General features: G+C 35.0%; 3 protein-coding genes across 3 annotated transcripts; 1 reads left to right on the forward strand and 2 right to left on the reverse strand.

Annotated features, from left to right (window-relative positions):
- The first annotated feature begins 945 nt into the window (after nt 1-945).
- LOC127264772 (auxin response factor 17-like) lies at nt 946-8,890 on the forward strand. The gene is made up of 14 exons (XM_051294291.1): nt 946-1,804; nt 1,995-2,107; nt 4,787-4,885; nt 4,967-5,023; nt 5,120-5,275; nt 5,367-5,451; nt 5,530-5,620; nt 5,709-5,873; nt 5,967-6,089; nt 6,163-6,238; nt 6,309-6,450; nt 6,536-7,773; nt 7,856-8,046; nt 8,496-8,890. The coding sequence occupies exons 1-14, from the start codon at nt 1,759-1,761 to the stop codon at nt 8,638-8,640; spliced, it is 2,727 nt and encodes a 908-aa protein (XP_051150248.1). The 5' UTR covers nt 946-1,758; the 3' UTR covers nt 8,641-8,890.
- Nucleotides 8,891-11,001: 2,111 nt separating this feature from the next.
- LOC127264777 (uncharacterized) lies at nt 11,002-13,345 on the reverse strand. The gene is made up of 2 exons (XM_051294297.1): nt 13,042-13,345; nt 11,002-11,477 (listed from the first exon to the last, which is right to left on the reverse strand). The coding sequence occupies exons 1-2, from the start codon at nt 13,207-13,209 to the stop codon at nt 11,421-11,423; spliced, it is 225 nt and encodes a 74-aa protein (XP_051150254.1). The 5' UTR covers nt 13,210-13,345; the 3' UTR covers nt 11,002-11,420.
- Nucleotides 13,346-18,303: 4,958 nt separating this feature from the next.
- LOC127264775 (transcription factor Pur-alpha 1-like) lies at nt 18,304-19,736 on the reverse strand. The gene has a single exon (XM_051294295.1). It carries the CDS (start codon nt 19,557-19,559, stop codon nt 18,714-18,716), a length of 846 nt encoding a protein of 281 aa, XP_051150252.1. The 5' UTR covers nt 19,560-19,736; the 3' UTR covers nt 18,304-18,713.
- Between the last annotated feature and the right edge of the window lie 416 nt (nt 19,737-20,152).

The raw sequence follows: 20,152 nt of genomic DNA on the forward strand, positions 1-20,152 counted from the left end.
AGTAATTTTTTCAAAAGCACATTGAGAATAGTTTTTGAAATAAATAGAAGCACTTTTCAACTAAAATTATTGTTTTATCTTTAATAATAATAATAATAATAATAATAATAATAAATACAATACTATTAAAAATTATAAAAATAAATTAATTTATATATTAAATTTTAAAAAATTAAAAATATAATTATATTATTATTTTTAATTTATATATGTTATATTTGAATTAGATTTAAAATTATAATTTAAATTCCAAATTTAAATAAAAGCATATAATTTTTTTAATTATACTAAAATTATTAAATATAAATTCTAAAATTTTAAAATAAATTGAAAATTACGATTAATTTAATACTCCTATTATATTGTAATTTTATTTGTAATTTATATATTTTCTTTAAGTTAAAATTTAAAAAATATGTTTTCTATATTTTTATTTAAAATATTTAAATATATTTTTAAAAAATTAATATATATATAATTTTTATAAAAACTACAATTATATTCACAGCATGTCCTTTTTAACGGTTAAAAAAGCACTTTCAATTCTATTACATTCAAATAGTTTTTTTATTTATCAAAAATTACTTTTATAATGATTCATCCAAACAAAAATCGAATACTTCTGCTTTTACTTATTTTTTACGCCATTCCAATCAGACTCTCTTCACTTTGAAGAAATAAATAGTTTTTGCTTCAATATATATATTTTATGTATTTAAATTTTTTGTTAATAAAAATTATATTTTTAAGTTAAAAATTAAAAATATTAGACTTAAATAATTTATACAAATCATATTATCAAAAAATTTTTAATTTTTTTATATTTGATCGGAACCCGAACCCGAACCCCAAACCCGAACTGATATGATTCCTTTGCAAGTCCTAGATGAAATGAGTAAATTAGGCTGATTGGGATTTTGGAGGGAGTGAAGTCAATGAGGCAAGAGTCAAAAGTGTCGCTTATACCTCACGGACGGTTGTGTAAGTGTTTGTTTGGCAGATCAAAGAGGATTAAAATATTCAACTGTTGATTGATTATCGAAGAAATAGATATACCCAAAATAAGAATGATGAAGCTGTGAAGACGAAGAAGATGAAAGGGCTTTGAGTAGAAAGAAAGAAAGAGCAGGCAGCCAAAGTTGAAGCTAATAAATCAACCTTATTAGATTGCCCGCCTGCAAAAGGGATTTCAGAACAAAAAGAAATCCAACCTTCTGCACTGCTCCTCTATCAACTATTCTTATATACATACATACATATATATATATATAGAGGAATTGAAGAAAGGACTGGTGGTGGGGGTGGTGGTGGTGGTGTGTATTGAGCTCATATCCTATCCTATGGCGGCGCTATCTGTGTTTGGAAAAGCAGTGTGTACGGACTAAGGGGGGCAACTCGTCAAAAGTGGATTTCTCTCTGCCATTCATTCGTTCATTCATTTCTCAAACCTAACCTCCTTTCTTCTCTCTATTGTCGTCGTCTTTTCCATCCCTTTTCTCTCCATCTCCATCTCCATCTCCACCCCTCCTTTTGTGTTTCTTCATCCTAGCTGACAAAACATCTTCCTTCAACTTCACATTCACAGCCGCGCCTTTAATTTCAATCGGAAATTGTTTGAACCTTCTTAGGTTTTCACTTTATTAATTTGTTGGGGATGCCCATCCTTTCCATTTCTCCCGATTATTCCCCGTCGGAATGAGAATCCGGCGAGCAGCTCCGGCGCGCAAAAATTAAAGGAAGAGTTCTACACAGAACAAAATGAGGATACCGACAGCCGGCGGCGGCGGCGGTGGCGGCGAAGGTGGTGGTTATTGTTTCATTCCATCGTTGCTCCAAATTTATACATAAGCATATGACTCTTTTTCTTTTCTTTCTTATTGATCTTCTGAAAATTGAACATTGAAAACCCTTGCATCCTATTTATAGGAAATTGATTTTCGATTAAGAAACTCAATTCTAACATATTTTGAATTTTCCCTTTTGGCCAACGACAGTTGAGAGGAAGAACATAAACGTGGAGCTCTGGCAGGCTTGCGCCGGCCCTCTGGTGAATCTCCCGGCGGCCGGGACCCACGTCATCTACTTCCCTCAAGGACATAGTGAGCAGGTTCATTCTCACACTAACCTAGCCTATTGGTATTACATCCTCATTTTGCATCAGCTGTTAATTTGCCTGTCATATGCTGCTTTATAATCATCACCATTATCATCTTGTTCATATATTACTTGGTTCAATGTAAGAATTCCATGATTGATTTTAGCAGTTCTAGTTAATGATCAAAACTGTTGCCATGCCGTGGCCCCCGCTTCCATAATACTTAGATATATATAATTGGTGATCAATAGAGTTGTAGATGTGGGAAGGTTGGAAAAACTTGGATGGATTAATAATCTTAAGAGTTGGAATAAAGGGTTGGATGGATGTCAGAAAAGGACAATGTCAAGTGGATGATGCCAACATTGGCAAGTGGTTGATTATTGGTGGACATGATTTTTCTTCATAGTTTGGATGGGACTGAGGGTGGGGAAGGCTTTCTTTAGGGACCTTGATGTCATTTAGTTGCTATTAGTTTTGACTTTGAGGATTATACTTTTCCTAAATAAAGGTTTCTTTGATAATTATGTTTCCTAAATTGTGATCCTGATATAAATGATGAATATATGATAACTCTATGTGTCATTCTATATAAAATTTGAGCAAAATTTTTACAAATGTTATTCTTAAGATTCATTATTTTTAACAGTTCAAATTAGATTAGATGTCTTTTAACTTTACTCCTAACTCTCCCATGATTTGTAAAGTACCTTCTTTACGGCATTATGCGCTTCTCGGCCTATTGTTGAATGATTTTTCTTTTGGAGTTCTTTTCCTTTTTAAGTTCTTGACGACGATAATGCATTTTGAATTCTTATTTTGTGAGGTGTTTTATGGAGTTACGATCCTTAGTTTTATATCCAATACCTATTTTTCATTTAAAATGTCATATTTACCGATTATTTCGCCTAGAAAACATTAAAAGTAAAAAGGAACAAGTAATCATGTTGCTAATTTGTTAAATAGTCTATTTAGTAATTTTTTTCCTTTTGGAGTTTTTAGATGTTACTTACTATTTTTCACCCTTTTCACGGCATATATATAGGGATTTGTGATTGGATGTTAAATCATATTTTTTTTCCATTGTAACGATAAAACAATCACATTGCATGCCAGAACTGCATGATCAACAAACAAAATATTTTTCCATAAAATAATTACAGTGCTCAACAAAATTGAATTTCATTTAGTAATATGAGTAATTGAGTATTTTGTTCCTATTGTAAGATACACAATTTTGTTGAGTAGTATAATGTGGTAAACTCCCGATCGAATTTATAGCCTGCAAATTAAGCCGATAAGACAAACTTAACAGCATGCAAATTAAACTAACAAGGCAAATTACATTAGGCAAACTATGTATGACAGACAAGACTCGGAAAGCGTCGGGGGTTGAACCATGACCTCACGATTACGAGCGTATATGTGTGTGTTTTAGTAGCGTTAACTAAATTAGATATTCATCTACCACATAATCATGGTTTTAATTTTATCCCAAAAGTTTAACAACATCTAATGAATAAGTTAATGTATGTTTGGGTTATTTACAAATTTAATGAAATTAGGTATCTAATCATTAGGCAATAAATAACATTACTAAGCAGGGTCTAAATGTTCTGTTCCTTAAAAATGACAATGGAAAAGTTCGTTTTGTTTTTAGATTTATGACTGAATGAATATATTGGATATTCAAACAAATGTAATAAGAATCATAGCTAAAATCTAAAATTTTCCCTAAATCAAGATCAAATAACAGGAAATCTTGCAGCAATATACATCTAATTTAAAAATAAAATATAATTTATATAAGAAACCGTTTCCATTATTTACAGAGGCATAAAATGCAATGGTTGAATTATTGTTTTGGGGAATGTTGAAAGCAGAAATAAAAAAGATGATCAATAAATTTCAACCAAAGCTTAAAGCAAAATAAGAAGATTTGAAGAGATTTACTAGTTCCATTCAATTAGATGCATGGTAAAGTGATAATTTCATTATGTAGATGAAAAGGAGAGTACGAGAGATATTATGTAAAAATATCTCGATAATTTATGATTCTCAAGTCTCACTCACTCATAACACCATGCCAACTATTAGAGAAGGTTATGGATGTCTATAGAGCCCTATAAATTGAATTCATTATTGTCAAGACCGATTGAATATCCACAAGGATATTGTAATTCCTCTTCTAAACAAGTCGTTGTAGAAGGATCTTTGTCCTAAATTTGAACCAGATAGAAATTTCTCCGGTTAGTACATGATTATATGAGCTAATTTAAATTTGAACTAAATAGATTTGATTATCATATTTTTTGATGGTTTGTAAATTTAATCTGTGTCAAAAGTTGGCAAGTTGATGAGTTTTTGAGTTTGGGTGGGCACCATGCTATCCTAGTAAAAAATTGATGACATTAGCTTTTGGTTTTTAGCAAGCATGATGTTGTACTAGTCAAATGGTGATGGAATAAGCTTTTGCTTTTTGAAAATGGTGACGCCATCCCATTCTAAAGCCGATAAAAAATTTGCATTGCTTTGGAATTGATTTAAACTTGTACAATTTATCCTATTACACGTATACATGTACTTGATTGATGCTTAATTTGGTAAAAATTATAGTTTGTTTAGATCATGGATATGTTTTATGCACATCTTTCCTTTCTAATTATAAATAATCTTGAATTTCCTTTCCAGGTTGCTGCATCCATGAAAAAGAATGTGGATGCTCAAGTGCCAAACTACCCTAATCTTCCGTCGAAATTACTTTGCCTCCTTCATGACATCACTTTGCATGTATGAGTTATTTAATTATTATCCCTTTATCTTTTCTTCGAATACGTGTAACTGAATGTAATTCTTATTACTGACTGTTAGGCTGATCCAGAGACAGATGAAGTGTATGCTCAGATGACACTCCAGCCTGTGCCGTCGGTTAGTTTGTACTTTAATGGAAAAACAACAATTACTGAAAACTTGTACATTCTGATATTAACAAAAGTGTGTTGACTCTATGTAATTAATGGGCAGTTTGACAAAGATGCTTTGCTCAAATCGGATTTCTCGATGAAACTAAATAAACCTCAAACTGAGTTTTTCTGTAAAACCTTGACGGCAAGTGATACAAGCACGCACGGAGGATTTTCTGTGCCTCGCCGTGCTGCAGAAAAGATTTTCCCTCCGCTGGTTTGCACAACATAATTTCATCTCTATATTGTACTGATTTTAAGTTATTATCTTTCCTTTTTTTTTCTCCTAACAATCATTTGTTTTGTAGGACTTCACAATGGAACCACCTGCACAAGAACTTACGGCTAGAGATTTGCACGACAATGTCTGGAAATTTCGCCATATTTTCCGGGGTAAGATTATACACTGCAGCTTCCATGATTACTCTTCGAGTACGTTCGACTCTGTATGATTCCAAATTGACATTTTAGGAAAACCAAAGCGCCACTTACTTACAACGGGGTGGAGTCTCTTTGTCAGCGGAAAGAGGCTGTTTGCTGGTGACTCTGTCTTATTCATTAGGTAATGAAGTAGTTAATGTCTTCTTTTGTCGACTAAATTAAGGTAAAACAAAAACCATCATTGTTACATGACAAGCATTTGCACGCAGGGACGATAAGCAGCAGCTCCTTTTAGGCATAAGACGTGCCAACAGACAACCAAACAACTTATCATCATCAGTATTGTCGAGTGACAGCATGCATATTGGAATTCTAGCTGCAGCTGCCCAAGCAGCTTCAAACAACACCCAATTTACGGTATTCTACAATCCGAGGTAATTGTAATTGTTTTGTATAATGTGATTAACAATGATTTGTATCGGGAATCTCTTGTTTTATTTATTTTCTTTCTGTGTCACTATGGTTAGGGCTAGTCCATCAGAATTCGTCGTACCTTTAGCCAAGTACTACAAGGCAGTGTGCAGTAACCACATCTCCCTTGGAATGCGCTTCCGGATGATGTTTGAAACCGAAGACTCGAGCACAAGAAGGTAGTGCAGTCTACAGACCTTTAAGGCTCGTACTCTTTTTTTCTGAACTATATAATGCTCCGCCATTCTGCAGATATATGGGAACAATAACGGGCATCAGCGACCTGGATCCAGTAAAATGGACGAACTCACAATGGCGTAACCTACAAGTTCGTTCCAATCCATTTCTCAATCGCACACATCCTTAACTCGATGCTGACTTGTGTTTCCTACAACCAGGTTGGATGGGATGAGTCCACCGGTGGCGAAAGGCGCACCCGTGTCTCCATATGGGAGATAGAACCCATTACAGCTCCATTTTTCATCTGCCCAACCCCACCGTTGTTCGGCTTGACGGGCTCGCGGCAACTGGGAATTCCAGGTAAACACAATTTCGAAGCCTAACTGTTGAAATGAAGGGCCATTTTTATCGTTGACGATGTTTCAGCAATTATCTTCCTTGGCAGACAATTGTTCGTCCGAGTTAGACAGCCTATTGAGGAGCACAATGCCGTGGCTTTCCAGCGACAACAATCAAACTCAACCCGGCATGAGCCTAGCCCAGTTGATGAACACCCCTCAAAACCACCCGTCCTCGGCTACCTCCTCAATGCAGCTGCCAAACTATACGCCTTCTTTCGCCGGTTCTGTTCTTCCAAACCTTCCGGGCCCTGAAATCCCTCAGAAAAACAGCTCTCAGTTCAATGCCCAGAGGGAAACACCCCTTGCAGAGCAGATAGATCCCATCCTGCCGAAACTCCCATCATCGGCATCAAACCAGGTTCGATCTCCAGTCTTGATGTCGCAGATTCCTCCTATTGTCGCAAGAAATCTCCCGCCACTGCAGAATCTCATGCAGTCCGAGCAGGCTGATCTCGTAAACCAGCAGCTACGGATGTCAGACAATCAAATGCAGCAGCAGCCTTGCCAGCCCCAAGATAATTCGTCGATCTTCTCCTTCTCCAAGCGCACTCATCCGGAGCAGATGGGCAGGAGTAGCAGCCACACAGACTTTCAGTTCGCCCAACCAGCGCCACAGCCGAAGCGCCATCACCGGCAATCTGGATCGGGGGGGTTCGAATTGCCTGGACATATGGGTCCGCCTAACCATGCCGGAGGATGCCAATCTGTAGTTACCGACGATGTCCTATCTTGTTCGACTTCCCTGTCTGCAAACAAGAGTATGCCGGCGTTTGGAGATGAGATTGCTCAGCCTTCTGCTGCTTTGCCGAATTCGAATGGTTTCGATACTGCGTCCAGTGCCAAGTCTTTGTCGAACACATTCAATGGTCAGAGCAGAATCATTTTTCCGTATGCGAATGCTCCGGGAGCTCAGATAGATTATTTGGATAGCTCGTCTTCGGCAACATCAGTTCTTTCGCAGAATGATGTGGAGATACCCCAAACCAACAACCCGATCTCTTTCGATTCACAGACAATGTTGTTTGATGATCAGGTTCACGGTGCTAACATTGATGACCAATTAGGGGGGGTGATGAACATGGTGGGATCAGGTATCCTTTCAGCCTACGGGAATGTCGGGGAACCTCAACCGCAGATCTCGTCGACCATTTTTTCTCAGTCATTTGGAGTTCCGGACATGACGACATTCACTTCCGTCGACTCTGCTGCTGCGATGAACGATGGTAACTTCATGAATCGAAGTGGCGCTTGGCAGATTCCTCGGATGCGGACTTACAAAAAGGTTGGGAAGGATTGTTACAACCATGTTCTTATTTTCTTTCGGGATACTCTTAATCACTAATTCAAATGCCTTATTATTGAAGGTGTACAAACGGGGAGCTGTCGGGAGGTCCATTGACATCACACGGTACTCAGGCTACGATGAACTTAAGCAAGATCTGGCTCGTAGATTTGGTATCGAGGGACAGCTGGAGGAGGGGCAGAGGATAGGGTGGAAGCTCGTGTATGTTGATCACGAGAATGATGTGTTGCTAGTCGGGGATGATCCTTGGGAGTACGTCTCTTTAACTCTACTCTACTATTTGATCTAGTGTTAAATGTTGGGTCTAGACTCCTGTTAAGAAGAGATCCGGGCTTCGAACCTAAAACATTATTGGTGATAGGTGGAATCCCGAATCCCTTCTTAACATTGTATTAGAGTCATGGTGCTCGTATTGGGTATTAATCCTGAATGGATTTTCGAGATTATCATATAAGGGGGGAGTGTTGAATATTATCCCACATTAGAAAAAATGTGGGAGACCACTCCACTTATCACAAATTGATTTTAGGTTGGAAATCCAGATCCTTACTTAACATTGTATGGGGTATTGATTCTGATTAAGGATTTGGTTTTGAGATGGATATCATCTCGAGAGGAGAATGTTATATGTTGGGACAAGTCCTCTTGAGATATAATGTAGGTGATTCCTCATCATCTAATATGTGGTTGGTCATGGTCAGGGATTTCGTGAACTGTGTTCGATGCATCAAGATACTTTCTCCGCAGGAGGTGCAGCAAATGAGCTTGAGATTCGATGATATCGGGAACAATGTTATCGCCAACCAAGCTTGCCGTAGCTCTGCCCCCGGAAATGGCTTAGGCTAGCGGCTCCGGCGAGCTTTCGGTTTATTATTTATTAATGTTGTTGTTATTAATCATCCTAGCCTAGCCTAGGGAGCTCAACTTTGGTGGTTCAGGCTGCTTCTATTTATGAGCTTTGCTTTTGCCTTGTACTGATTCTCTTCTTCTACTTGTATTCTAATTTGTAATTTTGTTGTGTCAAATGAATAAAATGGTGTTGTATCCCTTTCCTTTCTCTTTAACAAACATCCATATTAGTATCTTTCTCACGCAACACCAACTTGTGTTCTTTTAGTTTCTGTTTGTTTGTGTTCTTAATCTGGATTTTTATTATTCATTTAATTTTTTTATTAAATTAAATTAAATTAAATTTTATATTTTAAATATTATATTAATATTTATGTTTATTAGATTATATGATTATTTCAATTTTAGATTTTATTATTACCGAATCTCTCTAAAACTCACAAACACACCCATTAATGTTATGGGACTGCAGTGGCTTCTTTTAAATGCACACTAGAAATTGTAACTAAGCTTAAAAAGTAATACAGTATATAAAAAAAATATTGATTTTCAGTATCAATAATAATAATAATAATAAAAAAGTATGTTCATGAAGCAGTTCGCCTTGGCCAAACGTAAGTCTACTAATTAACATTGACAATAACAACTCTGTTTTCTTAGGCATTATTGGAACTTTTACTATTAGAACTCTAAATTTCACCTGAAAAATTACATTATTTTCTTTCATAATAATTGGGTTTGTTCGTTTGAAGGATTTTACCAAAATCCTACTATTCATTCAAAATTTTCCCCCAAAAAACATCAAATCAAACACCTATTTTTCATTTTTTATATTATACTAAAAATTAATTTAACATTCAAAATATCACATCAGCACCTATTTATATCACATCATACAACTATTCAAATTCAAAATTTTTACTATTCAAATCCAACTCAAAATCCAATCCCCCAAACAAACACACCAATCTCACATCAAATAACCAAATTCAATCCATACTAAAGAGAAACAGTCCCTAATCTTTGGAACTAAAATCTAGTAAATCCTTATACAACTCAGGCATAAAATGGAAGGTCTAATTGTCTAAACAATGTATGGAGGTCTTGTGAAGTATCTTAGCAAAAAATTAGCAGAACAAATTCAAAGCAAAGCTTACATTTAGCACTAACCACTTTCATTACAGTACTTGGAAATAAAAAAACACCATACTTGCAAAAGCCATAGAACAGGTTTACCTAATCCTAACTATCAAATTCTGTCCACTGCTAAAATGTATAAGAAATGCAACAATCAGACAACCAAATTGACAGAATCGACTTGACTCTCATTATGCTGTGGTAAAAAGTTCTACACGCCCAACATTTGCAATTGGAGTAGAGAATTAAATCAATTGCCCCACTGTAATTAAACAGTTTTCAATAAACTATCTCTCCTCCGCTTTCGAGCAATACATTGCTCTCTCATCCATTCTGCAAACCATTCTTCTTTCGCTACTCTAATTCTCATGTTAAGCTCCCATCCAAGATCTTCTAAATTCTTTCTCTATGTCTAGATTGCAGTTTCTTACGACCTTCAATTATAATGTTCTTATATATTTAAGATATGGCCTGAGAGGAAGAGTGCTCGATGGTGAAGTTTAAAATTAGTATTAGATACTGTATCTGAGGCTAAAACACTTCCATATATGTCATTTTTACTTCGCTGATAATTCATATAAACACACGATTTATGTATAACCTTTCTGCTACAAGGCCAACTGAATGTAACACATCCATTTAGTTACTACAAACATCACTCTTTACTTGCCACTAACATTAGGCATAAGTACATATTCATTTTAACATCCTGAATAACACGAGAACATGTAATTGAGTTATGTATACTTACAACCAAACAAAATTGTTCTCCAAGCCATCAGATTAGGCCCCGTTTTCTGAAAAAGACCCGACATTATGCTCATGAAAGAGACCATAACAAAATTAATTATGCAGACTACAAATTCAATATAATACATTTTCAAGTATGGGGAAATCAATTTGAACAATAGCCAAACGAAAGGTCAGCTGCATCTCTAATTTAAGTAGAACAAATCTACCAACCGTAACACAAAAGACCACCACAGGCAATTCCATCTTCATTATGCAAAGGCCAAAATATCAAAGCTTTTCTACCACTGCTGGAAATAGAATATTCCAGAAGTCCTATTCAGAACCCTTACATATTACAGCATCAATTTATTCTTCATTCATTTTTTTCACAAACCTTACATCAATCTTCTAAGCCACCAAAACTACGGCTTCTAACGCTGTTTAACAATGCACATCAAGACAATAAGAAGTTTACCATTTTCGGTATCATATAAACAGAGGATACTATGATATTCTCAAAATTCACATCATGGCAATAGCATAACAAAATGAAATGTTCCCAGAAAGAAATACACATCAATGTCGTGTGGTTGTGAAGGGACATTGAAAATCATGTTATTACACACATCGCAGGCCATGAAACTGCAAGCAGAAGTTTAATCATGTACTGCTTGCTATCTTCATATAAGAGATAATGTAAAAATGACAAAAGGACAAATCAGATACTTTGAAAACAACAGTCAGTTTATTTATCTAATACAAGGTCACCCAAAGAAGTCGATAAGAAGAAGCCCCATGATGTTAAAAACGATTAGAATTTTGGAAAATGATACCGAATGGGTCTGAAGAGTACACGTCTTCAAGTTGAGCCACATTTATTGGACAAATAAATTGAAGATTCCTTACTTTCATTTCGACAACCAGAATTTCCTATACGGTCTTCCTGCATCCTCGTCTTGCATATGCTGCAAAAAAATAGTGAATATAAATGGAATAGTGTGATTCACACAGCAAAGAAACTCGAAACCAGTAAAGGGGAGGAATTGCTTAGCAAAGCTACAACCAATATTAGCTACTATATTACATTATCTCAAGTAGCATCCATCATACCAGCATGAATAAAATAGGGCGCATATGGATATATCACGGTTTCTACTACTCAAGAGTCAACAAAGTAGAGTGAAGAGTTATGAAACAAAAAAATCAAATCTAAATATTAGCAGAACTCTATATGGATGTATAAATCAAGTGCGTGGGAAAAAGAGAGATGGACTATTCCTAACACATCAGTAAAAAGTAAATCGATATACATCTTGAACAGAACACAATCCATCTCACACAGTACCAGACTTTAGAAGATGTAAAAGTGCAACTTACAAATTATCAGATAATCAAAACTAAACTTCAGATGAATGTTGCATATATCCAACCGGAGGTAAATATATAACGGATATTATTCTAAACTGATATATTGTTGGATCATAGATACAACAAGGATCGAAGTAATTCACAAGAGATAGAGAACAAGATATATAATATCTCCACGTCTTTTATTTTCTATTAGAAAATTTGTCTGCTTGACTCAAGAGAGTCGCCAAAAGTATTTCAGGATGACCCATATAGATGATTTTGATAAAAATATAAATAAAAAATATAATTAATAGTTTAACTATGAGGATGGGATTTTTACCAACTCTGTAAATTTAAACTCTTGTCCTATGAGAAGCATTTTTATAATTTAAATCTCATGAGAGAACTCCCATAATCAAAAATAGGTTGCCCGGCCAGTTTTCAATAGATACAATCGTATAATATTTACAGTAGTAAGATTAAAAGCCAAAGTTGCTTAAACCTCTACAAACTTTTAACATTAACTTCTTCCTTCTGTCAGTCTTAACAACCTCAATATTTGAAGGGGTTACAATAGTTAAGGTCCACAAATTATTGCAACCGATTCATCGTGATACTAAAACTACATTAAACAATTCATTGAGGAGTTAAAAGGGCATTGTTGCCACTTGAACTCACAATCTGAAGTTAACAAAACTAAATATATATACCGGCCACCGAAATCAGCTTCAATAAAACTAGAGATCTAGTGGCATAAGCTGACATTTTGGATTGCTTGTTTCTAGCTACTTGGAAACAGAAAAGATGTAAAACCTAAATTCAACAAAGGGAGTGGCTTGGATGCCCAATGCCATTTTTATCAATTCTTGAGTTTTTCACACCAGCAAAAGTATAGTTAGTCCAAACAATTCAACCAAAGAATCAACTTGAAAAGATCTACAGAACACTCTCCAACTAAGACTTAGATTAGTTGCGTTCGCATTGCATTCCATTTCCTTGAACAGTAAAAGCATAGTTAGTCCAAACATGGCCACCACAATTCAATTCATCCGTTTAATCGAGAGGCAAACTCCGAATTTCAAATTTTTAGGAAAGAAACTAGAAAATCCCAACATCAAATAATTTCAATTGAAAACAGGGAGAGAGGATATGAGATCGAAGATGAGGAGGAGAAGTTACAAATTCTTTGATGATGCCTTTGTAGACGAGGACGGGGACGGCGACGCCGAATATACCGACGAGGGCAAGATTGCGGCGGGTCCAGCGGAAGTTGTACTCAAGATTCTCCCTAGCAGTAGCCCAATCCTCCACAAAACGATTTTTATTGGCCTCCATTCCTCCACCCATCTCTGCCCTTAATCAGAATCGCCTCTCAGCTTCGGTTCTTGGGGAAGTCGGGAAGTCAGTGTGCCAACACTATAGGTGTGATCGGTATTTCGGTATTTCGGTATTCGGCTTAGTCCACCCACTGTGGCTTGGGATCGGCCGCGGCGCCCTTACCTTGCCCATTCGGTTCCGAACCGTCGGTTCGAACCGGCAGTTACTGTTTCGGTTTCAATTCGTGAACCGCCGGTTTAAATCTGTCCAGGGCGAAGGCGCAACAGAATAGATGAAGAAGGAGAAAGAAGGACCTTTCAAATTTTTATAACGAATTTTAAAAGTGTTAATATTATATTAAGATGTAAACAGGAATAAATTAGAAAAAACTAAAATAATTTTATTAATATTATATCATATAAAAATAATAATATTTTTATAATATACTGTAAATTTAAATATATTTTTTATATCAGTAGAAAGTACACTTAAAATAATACTTTGTTATTAGACAAATGCAAACAAAAAAAATGAACAAATTAACAGGGACAGAGGAGCAAATATATTAATATTAAAATTTTATATAAATAAAAAATTATTAATATTAATTAAAATAAATAATTATTAATAATTTGAAAAATAATAATACTATAATACTTCTTCCGTTTCAAAACTATGATCTTATTTGGGTCGGATACGAGATTTAAGGAGTATTGATATTATATTGATAATTGGTAAAAATCATGAGTAAAATATTTTTTTGCCAGTAAGTGTATTAGTATAAAAGTAGTGACATTTATATAATAATAATAATGAAAATATAGATAATTTTATGGTGATATGAGTATTTATGAAAATGAGACTATTGTTTTAGGACGGACAAAAATAGTAAGCAAAACTATTGTATTAGGACGGAGGGAGTATTATTTTTTATTTATATATTAAATTTTATAATTTTTTATTATATAATTATATTCAATTTAAACTATTATATTTATCTAATATATTAATATTTTTATAATTTATTTTAATTTAAAAATTAGTTTAATTACTTATTAAATTTATTATTTTAATTATTTTATATTATAATAATTTAAGTATTTATATAATTTTTATATAATAAATAAATAATATCAAAATAAAATTAAATATTTTTTTCAAAAAAACATATATTAAGGGTGTGTTTGTTTGAAGGATTTTGGAGGATTTCCACTATTCATCCAATTTTTTTCCCCCAAAAACATCAAATCAAACACCTATTTTTCATTTTTTATATTATACTAAAATTCAATTTTACATTCAAAACATCACATCAAACCCTATTTATATCACATCATACAACTATTCAAATTCAAAATTTTTACTATTCAAATCCCAATCCAAAATCCAAACCCCCAAACAAACACACCCTAAATATAAATTTATATAAACCGTTAAATCGTAACTGAAACCGTCATTAAAGTTCGATTTTGATTTGACATTTCGACAAACCATAATCTACGAATTGAACTCTTTGAGCAAGTCTACTCACAGCCCCGCGACCCAACTAAGGGCATGTTTTTTTGTGATTTGTTTTAGAAATTTTCTTATATGAATTATACTCCATTAAATTAAAGGTAAATTGCATCATATACCCTTGTGTTTTATTATAAAAGTACCAAATTTATGTATTTTATTTATTGCACAAAATCTCTCTATGTTAAATAAAATAAACTTCCTCTTTGATGAAAACATGTGCTAAACTTAGAGTGTTACACAAAATAAAGATACAAAATGTCTTAAATAGTCTTTTTAAAATAAATAAATAAATATTTGATCATCTTTCATTCCAAACTTGTACAAAGTAGACAACTATTGTCTATCTGAACCACCTTGAGGTCTTCTTTTTTATTTCCTTTTAAATCATACAAAAAATTAGTATAGATAAAAATATAATAATAACGAATAGAAGTTGGTAAAAAAAAAAATAAAAATAGAATGTAATAACAAAAAAATAAATAAAAATGTAATAACCTGTTTTTCAATAATAATGCTATTTTGTGAAAGAAAATGCACAAAAGATCTTTGAGGTATCTCATCTTCATTTGTTTCGCACGAAGCATTATTTATAAATATGAACATAAAATTTGTGAAAAACATTAAGAATTTTAAGTAACATGAACGAATATATTATTATATAACCCAACAAACCTTTTGAAATCTTGAATTGGGATGTGACACATGTTTATTATATAACCCAACAAACCTTTTGAAATCTTGAATTGGGATGTGACACATTTTTACAACTTTTATCGTGACCATGTTGTAAACATATACTACATGTATATGTCAACTCCTTTCTTTGAGGACTTTATGCCATCTAAAATATCATTGACATCAGACCTATAAGCCTTTTTTGGTCTTCCAGTATGTTTCTTTACTTGTGAGGGGTCTACACGGCCAAATGATGATTGCTCAAAGTCATGCATACCCAAGGCTGGATTAATCATATGGCTATAGAGTCTCGTGTAAGTGTCTTTGCTAAAATATGTATCAACATATTCAAGAGGGTCATGTATGTTCATGGAAAGAGTTGCAATTGCACGACAACAATGATACGCAACCAACTGAAACATACCACAACTACAGTGTCTCGATGCAAGTTGCACTAGCATGATTGAATTGCCAATGCATCACCTCAAATTCGTCATCCCTAGCCCAACTTGGATAACAATGACGACCTTCTCTTCGTTGTATCTCCACTTTCTTGAAATATTCGGACAAATAGCACCTGTGTATCTTTGCATGCCCTCCATCTTAACTTGAATACGTGACATACACTTCATTCGAATCCATTCAAATATGTCAATGATAGGAAGGTCCCATGCTTCCATAATGTAATTATTAAATGATTCACTACATTACATTTTGTTCTTGTAGAAAAATCTGCGCAGGTCCACTAATGCTCCGGTATGTCCATCAATTACTCAAAAGCATTCTTTGCATCCCCAACGTTTGGGTTACATTTAAGAATTCATTTTATTATTTTCTTGTGTTCATTTATATTATAGGTAGATGCAACTTTCCAAAACAACCTATTCTCCTTTGAATCGGTGTTTTAAAGGTAATTATACATATGCCTAAGATAGAAACAATGGTCACTGTTTGGGGCATGCTTTGCTATTTGCCTCGACTAGCCCCTTTTGTTTGTCATTGATGAAAGTCCAAACATCCACACTTGGTTATCCAATATCCCCAAGTAGGTTCAAAAATCATTCTTAACTATCGTACTTTCAATTTCAACAAAAGCAACAACAATTGGATATATGTTGTCATTTTCATCTCTTTCCAACTGCACAAAGAAGCTGACCTTTGTACATACCTTTCAAAAAACAACCATCTAAACTAATAATTGGCCTACACTCGGACTTAAAACCATCGCTCAAAGGTTTCAAACGCATATACATCATTTGCAAAATTGGTGGATTCAAGCTTCGATCACATATAAAATACAAGAACTCTGTGGGTTACACTTTTCAACTGTATGTCATTAGTCGTAGAGTTTTGCGTATTGTTTCTTAACATTTCCTTTAAGTAATTCAAGGGCATGTTGTTTTGCACAATAAACTTTAAATTTACTAACCTCAACGTCAACATCTCATCTGATCTTTCTTTGCAAGGATTCAATGGATTCATTTGGATTATCTTTTAGATAGTTCATGATTTTTTTGCCAGATACATATACCATTCCACAATCATAATATTGTGTTAATTAATTATTTCATCAAAACATATATGAAATAATAATAATAATAATAATAATAATAATGCAAACCATAAATCTTTCTCTACTCTAATTTTCATGTTAAGCTCCCCTCCAAGATCTTCTAAATTCTTTTTGCTATGTCTAGATTGCAGTTTCTTACGACCTTCAATTATAATGTTCTTATATATTTAAGATATGGCCTGAGAGAAAGAGTGTTCGATGGTGAAGTTTTAAATTAGTATCAGACACTGTATTTGAGGCTAAAACACTTCCATATGTCATCTTACGTGTATGAAGTTACACGCCTTTCTGCTGCAAGGCCAACTGAGTGTAACATTGCCATTTAGTTACTACAAAGTACAAACATCACTCTTTACTTGCCACTAACATTAGGCATAAGTGCAAATTCATTTTAACATCCTGAATAACACGAGAACATGTAATTGAGTTATGTGTACTTATAACCAAACAAAATTGTTCTCCAAGCCATCAGATTAGCCCCGTTTTCTGAAAAAGACCCGATATTATGCTCATGAAAGAGACTATAACAAAATTAATTATGCAGACTACAAATTCAACATAATTGGGGAAACCAATTCGAATCAATAGCCAAACGAAAGGTCAGCTGCATCTCTAATTTAAGTAGAACAAATATACCAGCCGTAACAAAAAGAGCACCAGAGGCAATTCCATCTTCATTATGCAAAGGCCAAATATCAAAGCTTTTCTACCACTTCCGGAAATAGAATATTCCAGAAGTCTTATTAAGAACCCTTACATATTACAGCATCAATTTATTCTTCATTCATTTTTGTCACAAACCTTACATCAATCTTCTAATGCACATCAAGACACTAAGAAATTTACCATTTCGGTTTCGTATCAACATAAGATACTATGATATTCTCAAAATTCGCATCATGGCAATAGCATAACAAAATGAAATGTTCCCAAAAAGCAATACACATCAATGCTTCATATCAATCACATCATATCATGATAAAATTATAAAGAACTATAGGAAATATGAGAATTTACCTGAAATTCGAAATAGTCACATCAGAAAGCACCCTTTCAGAAATTATATTCAGCAATTTCGCCACCACTAATTTGATATTCCGAACACCATGAATCTGTTGCTGAGAAATATATAGGTTCTTCCAAAGGTAGAACTTCCAATGAGTTTTTATCAAGGATTCAGCGGGACCAAAGATAATATTTTCATTTCTCCATAATCAAGTAGTCATCACTGATCTACCTCTCCCGCATTTTTTCAATCTTCCTCATGGGAAGTAATTATTCAGTCAATTCACCAGAAGAACAAAGCTGAATGCTAGTAATTCAACAATATAATACCGACAAATTAAATAGAAATAAGATAAGTAAAAATGGTGTCACAATACCACTTTAAATCTGACCAGAAGGTGTATGCCGAATCACGTATACATGCTCAAAAGAATATAAAAGCAGAGCGCAACGCTCATATCCTTTTGTAGTTGATAATACAGAAGATAATAAATTAATACACTAGCATTCTATCAGAAAATAGGAGATATGCATGAGAATATACCTTCTTTCGGCGCAGAGCCTACTTATTCATTTATATATGCCTATATATATATCAATCCTATATATAAAGGAGCAGATAAGCTTTCAGAAATGGTGTCCGATTGAAGAAACAAACACATTCTTCGAAATGTAACACAGCCCAACAACTTTCAAGCAGCCGACCACAATCCTTGGTGCCACAGATCGCAATTGTGCCAAAAAAACTGCCTAACGACATAGTTCACCTTGGAGGAGGGTCCACTGTTCGAACATTTGCACCAGTCATCCCCTCAATTCGATCTTTTGTAACCTCAACAAAATGGCCGACCATTTCGTAGAACTGCTTTAAGCCAGACAGCGGGAGAATGATGGAGGAGCGGTCTGAACCAGTGACCTCCGATATCCTCAAGAAATGGCCTCTGTTATTACTACCGAGATCAAAGAAAAACCTCTTCTGATCAGCTCGAATCACTTTGGAGACCCCCAAATCGGTCGAGTCATCGAGTGGCGGCAGATCAGAAGAGCGATCAACATTCAACTCCATGGATGGAGCAGCAGCAGCTTGAGAGCTACGGCTGGAGATAAAACCAGCCCCTACATCGTCCGATAGCCCCGCAAGTTCAGATTCCAGCTGATTCGGCAGATCGGAAAGCCTCGCTGCTTCACTGATTTCAGCCAAAATAGTTCTAAAGGCAGCCCAGCCTTCGTCTCGGCCGGCGCCGGCAGGAACGATAATAGTGCTGCGGTTTCGACTCACAGAAGCTTCAGATATTTTGAGAAAGCGACCTCTTCTGTTATCCCCAACATCGAAATAGAATACCTTGGAATCGAGCTGGAGCTCTTTGCTTAAGGCGTCCTGGTCGTCGGAGTTCAAGTAGTAATTAAAGAGATCGAGGAACCAGGCGACGCCATTGGAGGGAACTATGATGGTGGATCTGGTGGCGGAAGTCTTCTCAGAGATTTTGAGGTAGCGCCCCCGCGGATTCTCCTTGAGGTCAAAGTAAAACAGCTTGTGCTCCACCTGCAGTGTTTTGCTAAGCAACTCTACATCGTTTCCCCCTCCGCCGCCGGCAGAATTCAGCTCCATCCCACCCAGCCACCCACCAAAGTTCCCAAAAATCAAATCAGCAGAACAACGGACACAGAATAAGGCAGGCAATTGGCAATTGAAGTGAGGAATCGAGGCACCGCCGGCAGCGAATCTGGGTAGCGGGCGGAGTGGATAATTCTGCTCGATCCGTCCGTCTAGGGTTTTGACCCAATATTTATTTTTATTTATAAAAAGGAACTACCGTTGATATTTTTGACGTGTTTTCACGTTAATGTTTTTTTTTTTTTGTTTTTTATTATTTACCAAAATTTCTTTAAATATATTAAATTTAATAATAGTTTCGGCTAATTGAAAATAAATCACCTTAAATCTAATAAAAGTTTCGGCTAATTTAAATTTAATAAATCTTGCCATAACAACCTAGGGTGCCAATGGGTGGGACAGATAACAACGGCCACAATGGGACAAAGGATCCCGTGCGTGGCTTGGGTGTTTTAACTTGCGATTTTGTAGGTCAGGAGGAAGTACACAGTTTGGAAGTAGGATACAATATTTTAGGGAGGATTATTCCAAGTTACAGGAAGATCGAGTACCACTTAGCTAATCATTCACAACACTTGGGTGCGATT

The sequence above is a fragment of the Andrographis paniculata genome, unplaced genomic scaffold (assembly GCF_009805555.1).
Source record: "Andrographis paniculata isolate CXL003 unplaced genomic scaffold, ASM980555v1 Contig71END, whole genome shotgun sequence".
Taxonomy (NCBI): Eukaryota; Viridiplantae; Streptophyta; class Magnoliopsida; order Lamiales; family Acanthaceae; genus Andrographis; species Andrographis paniculata.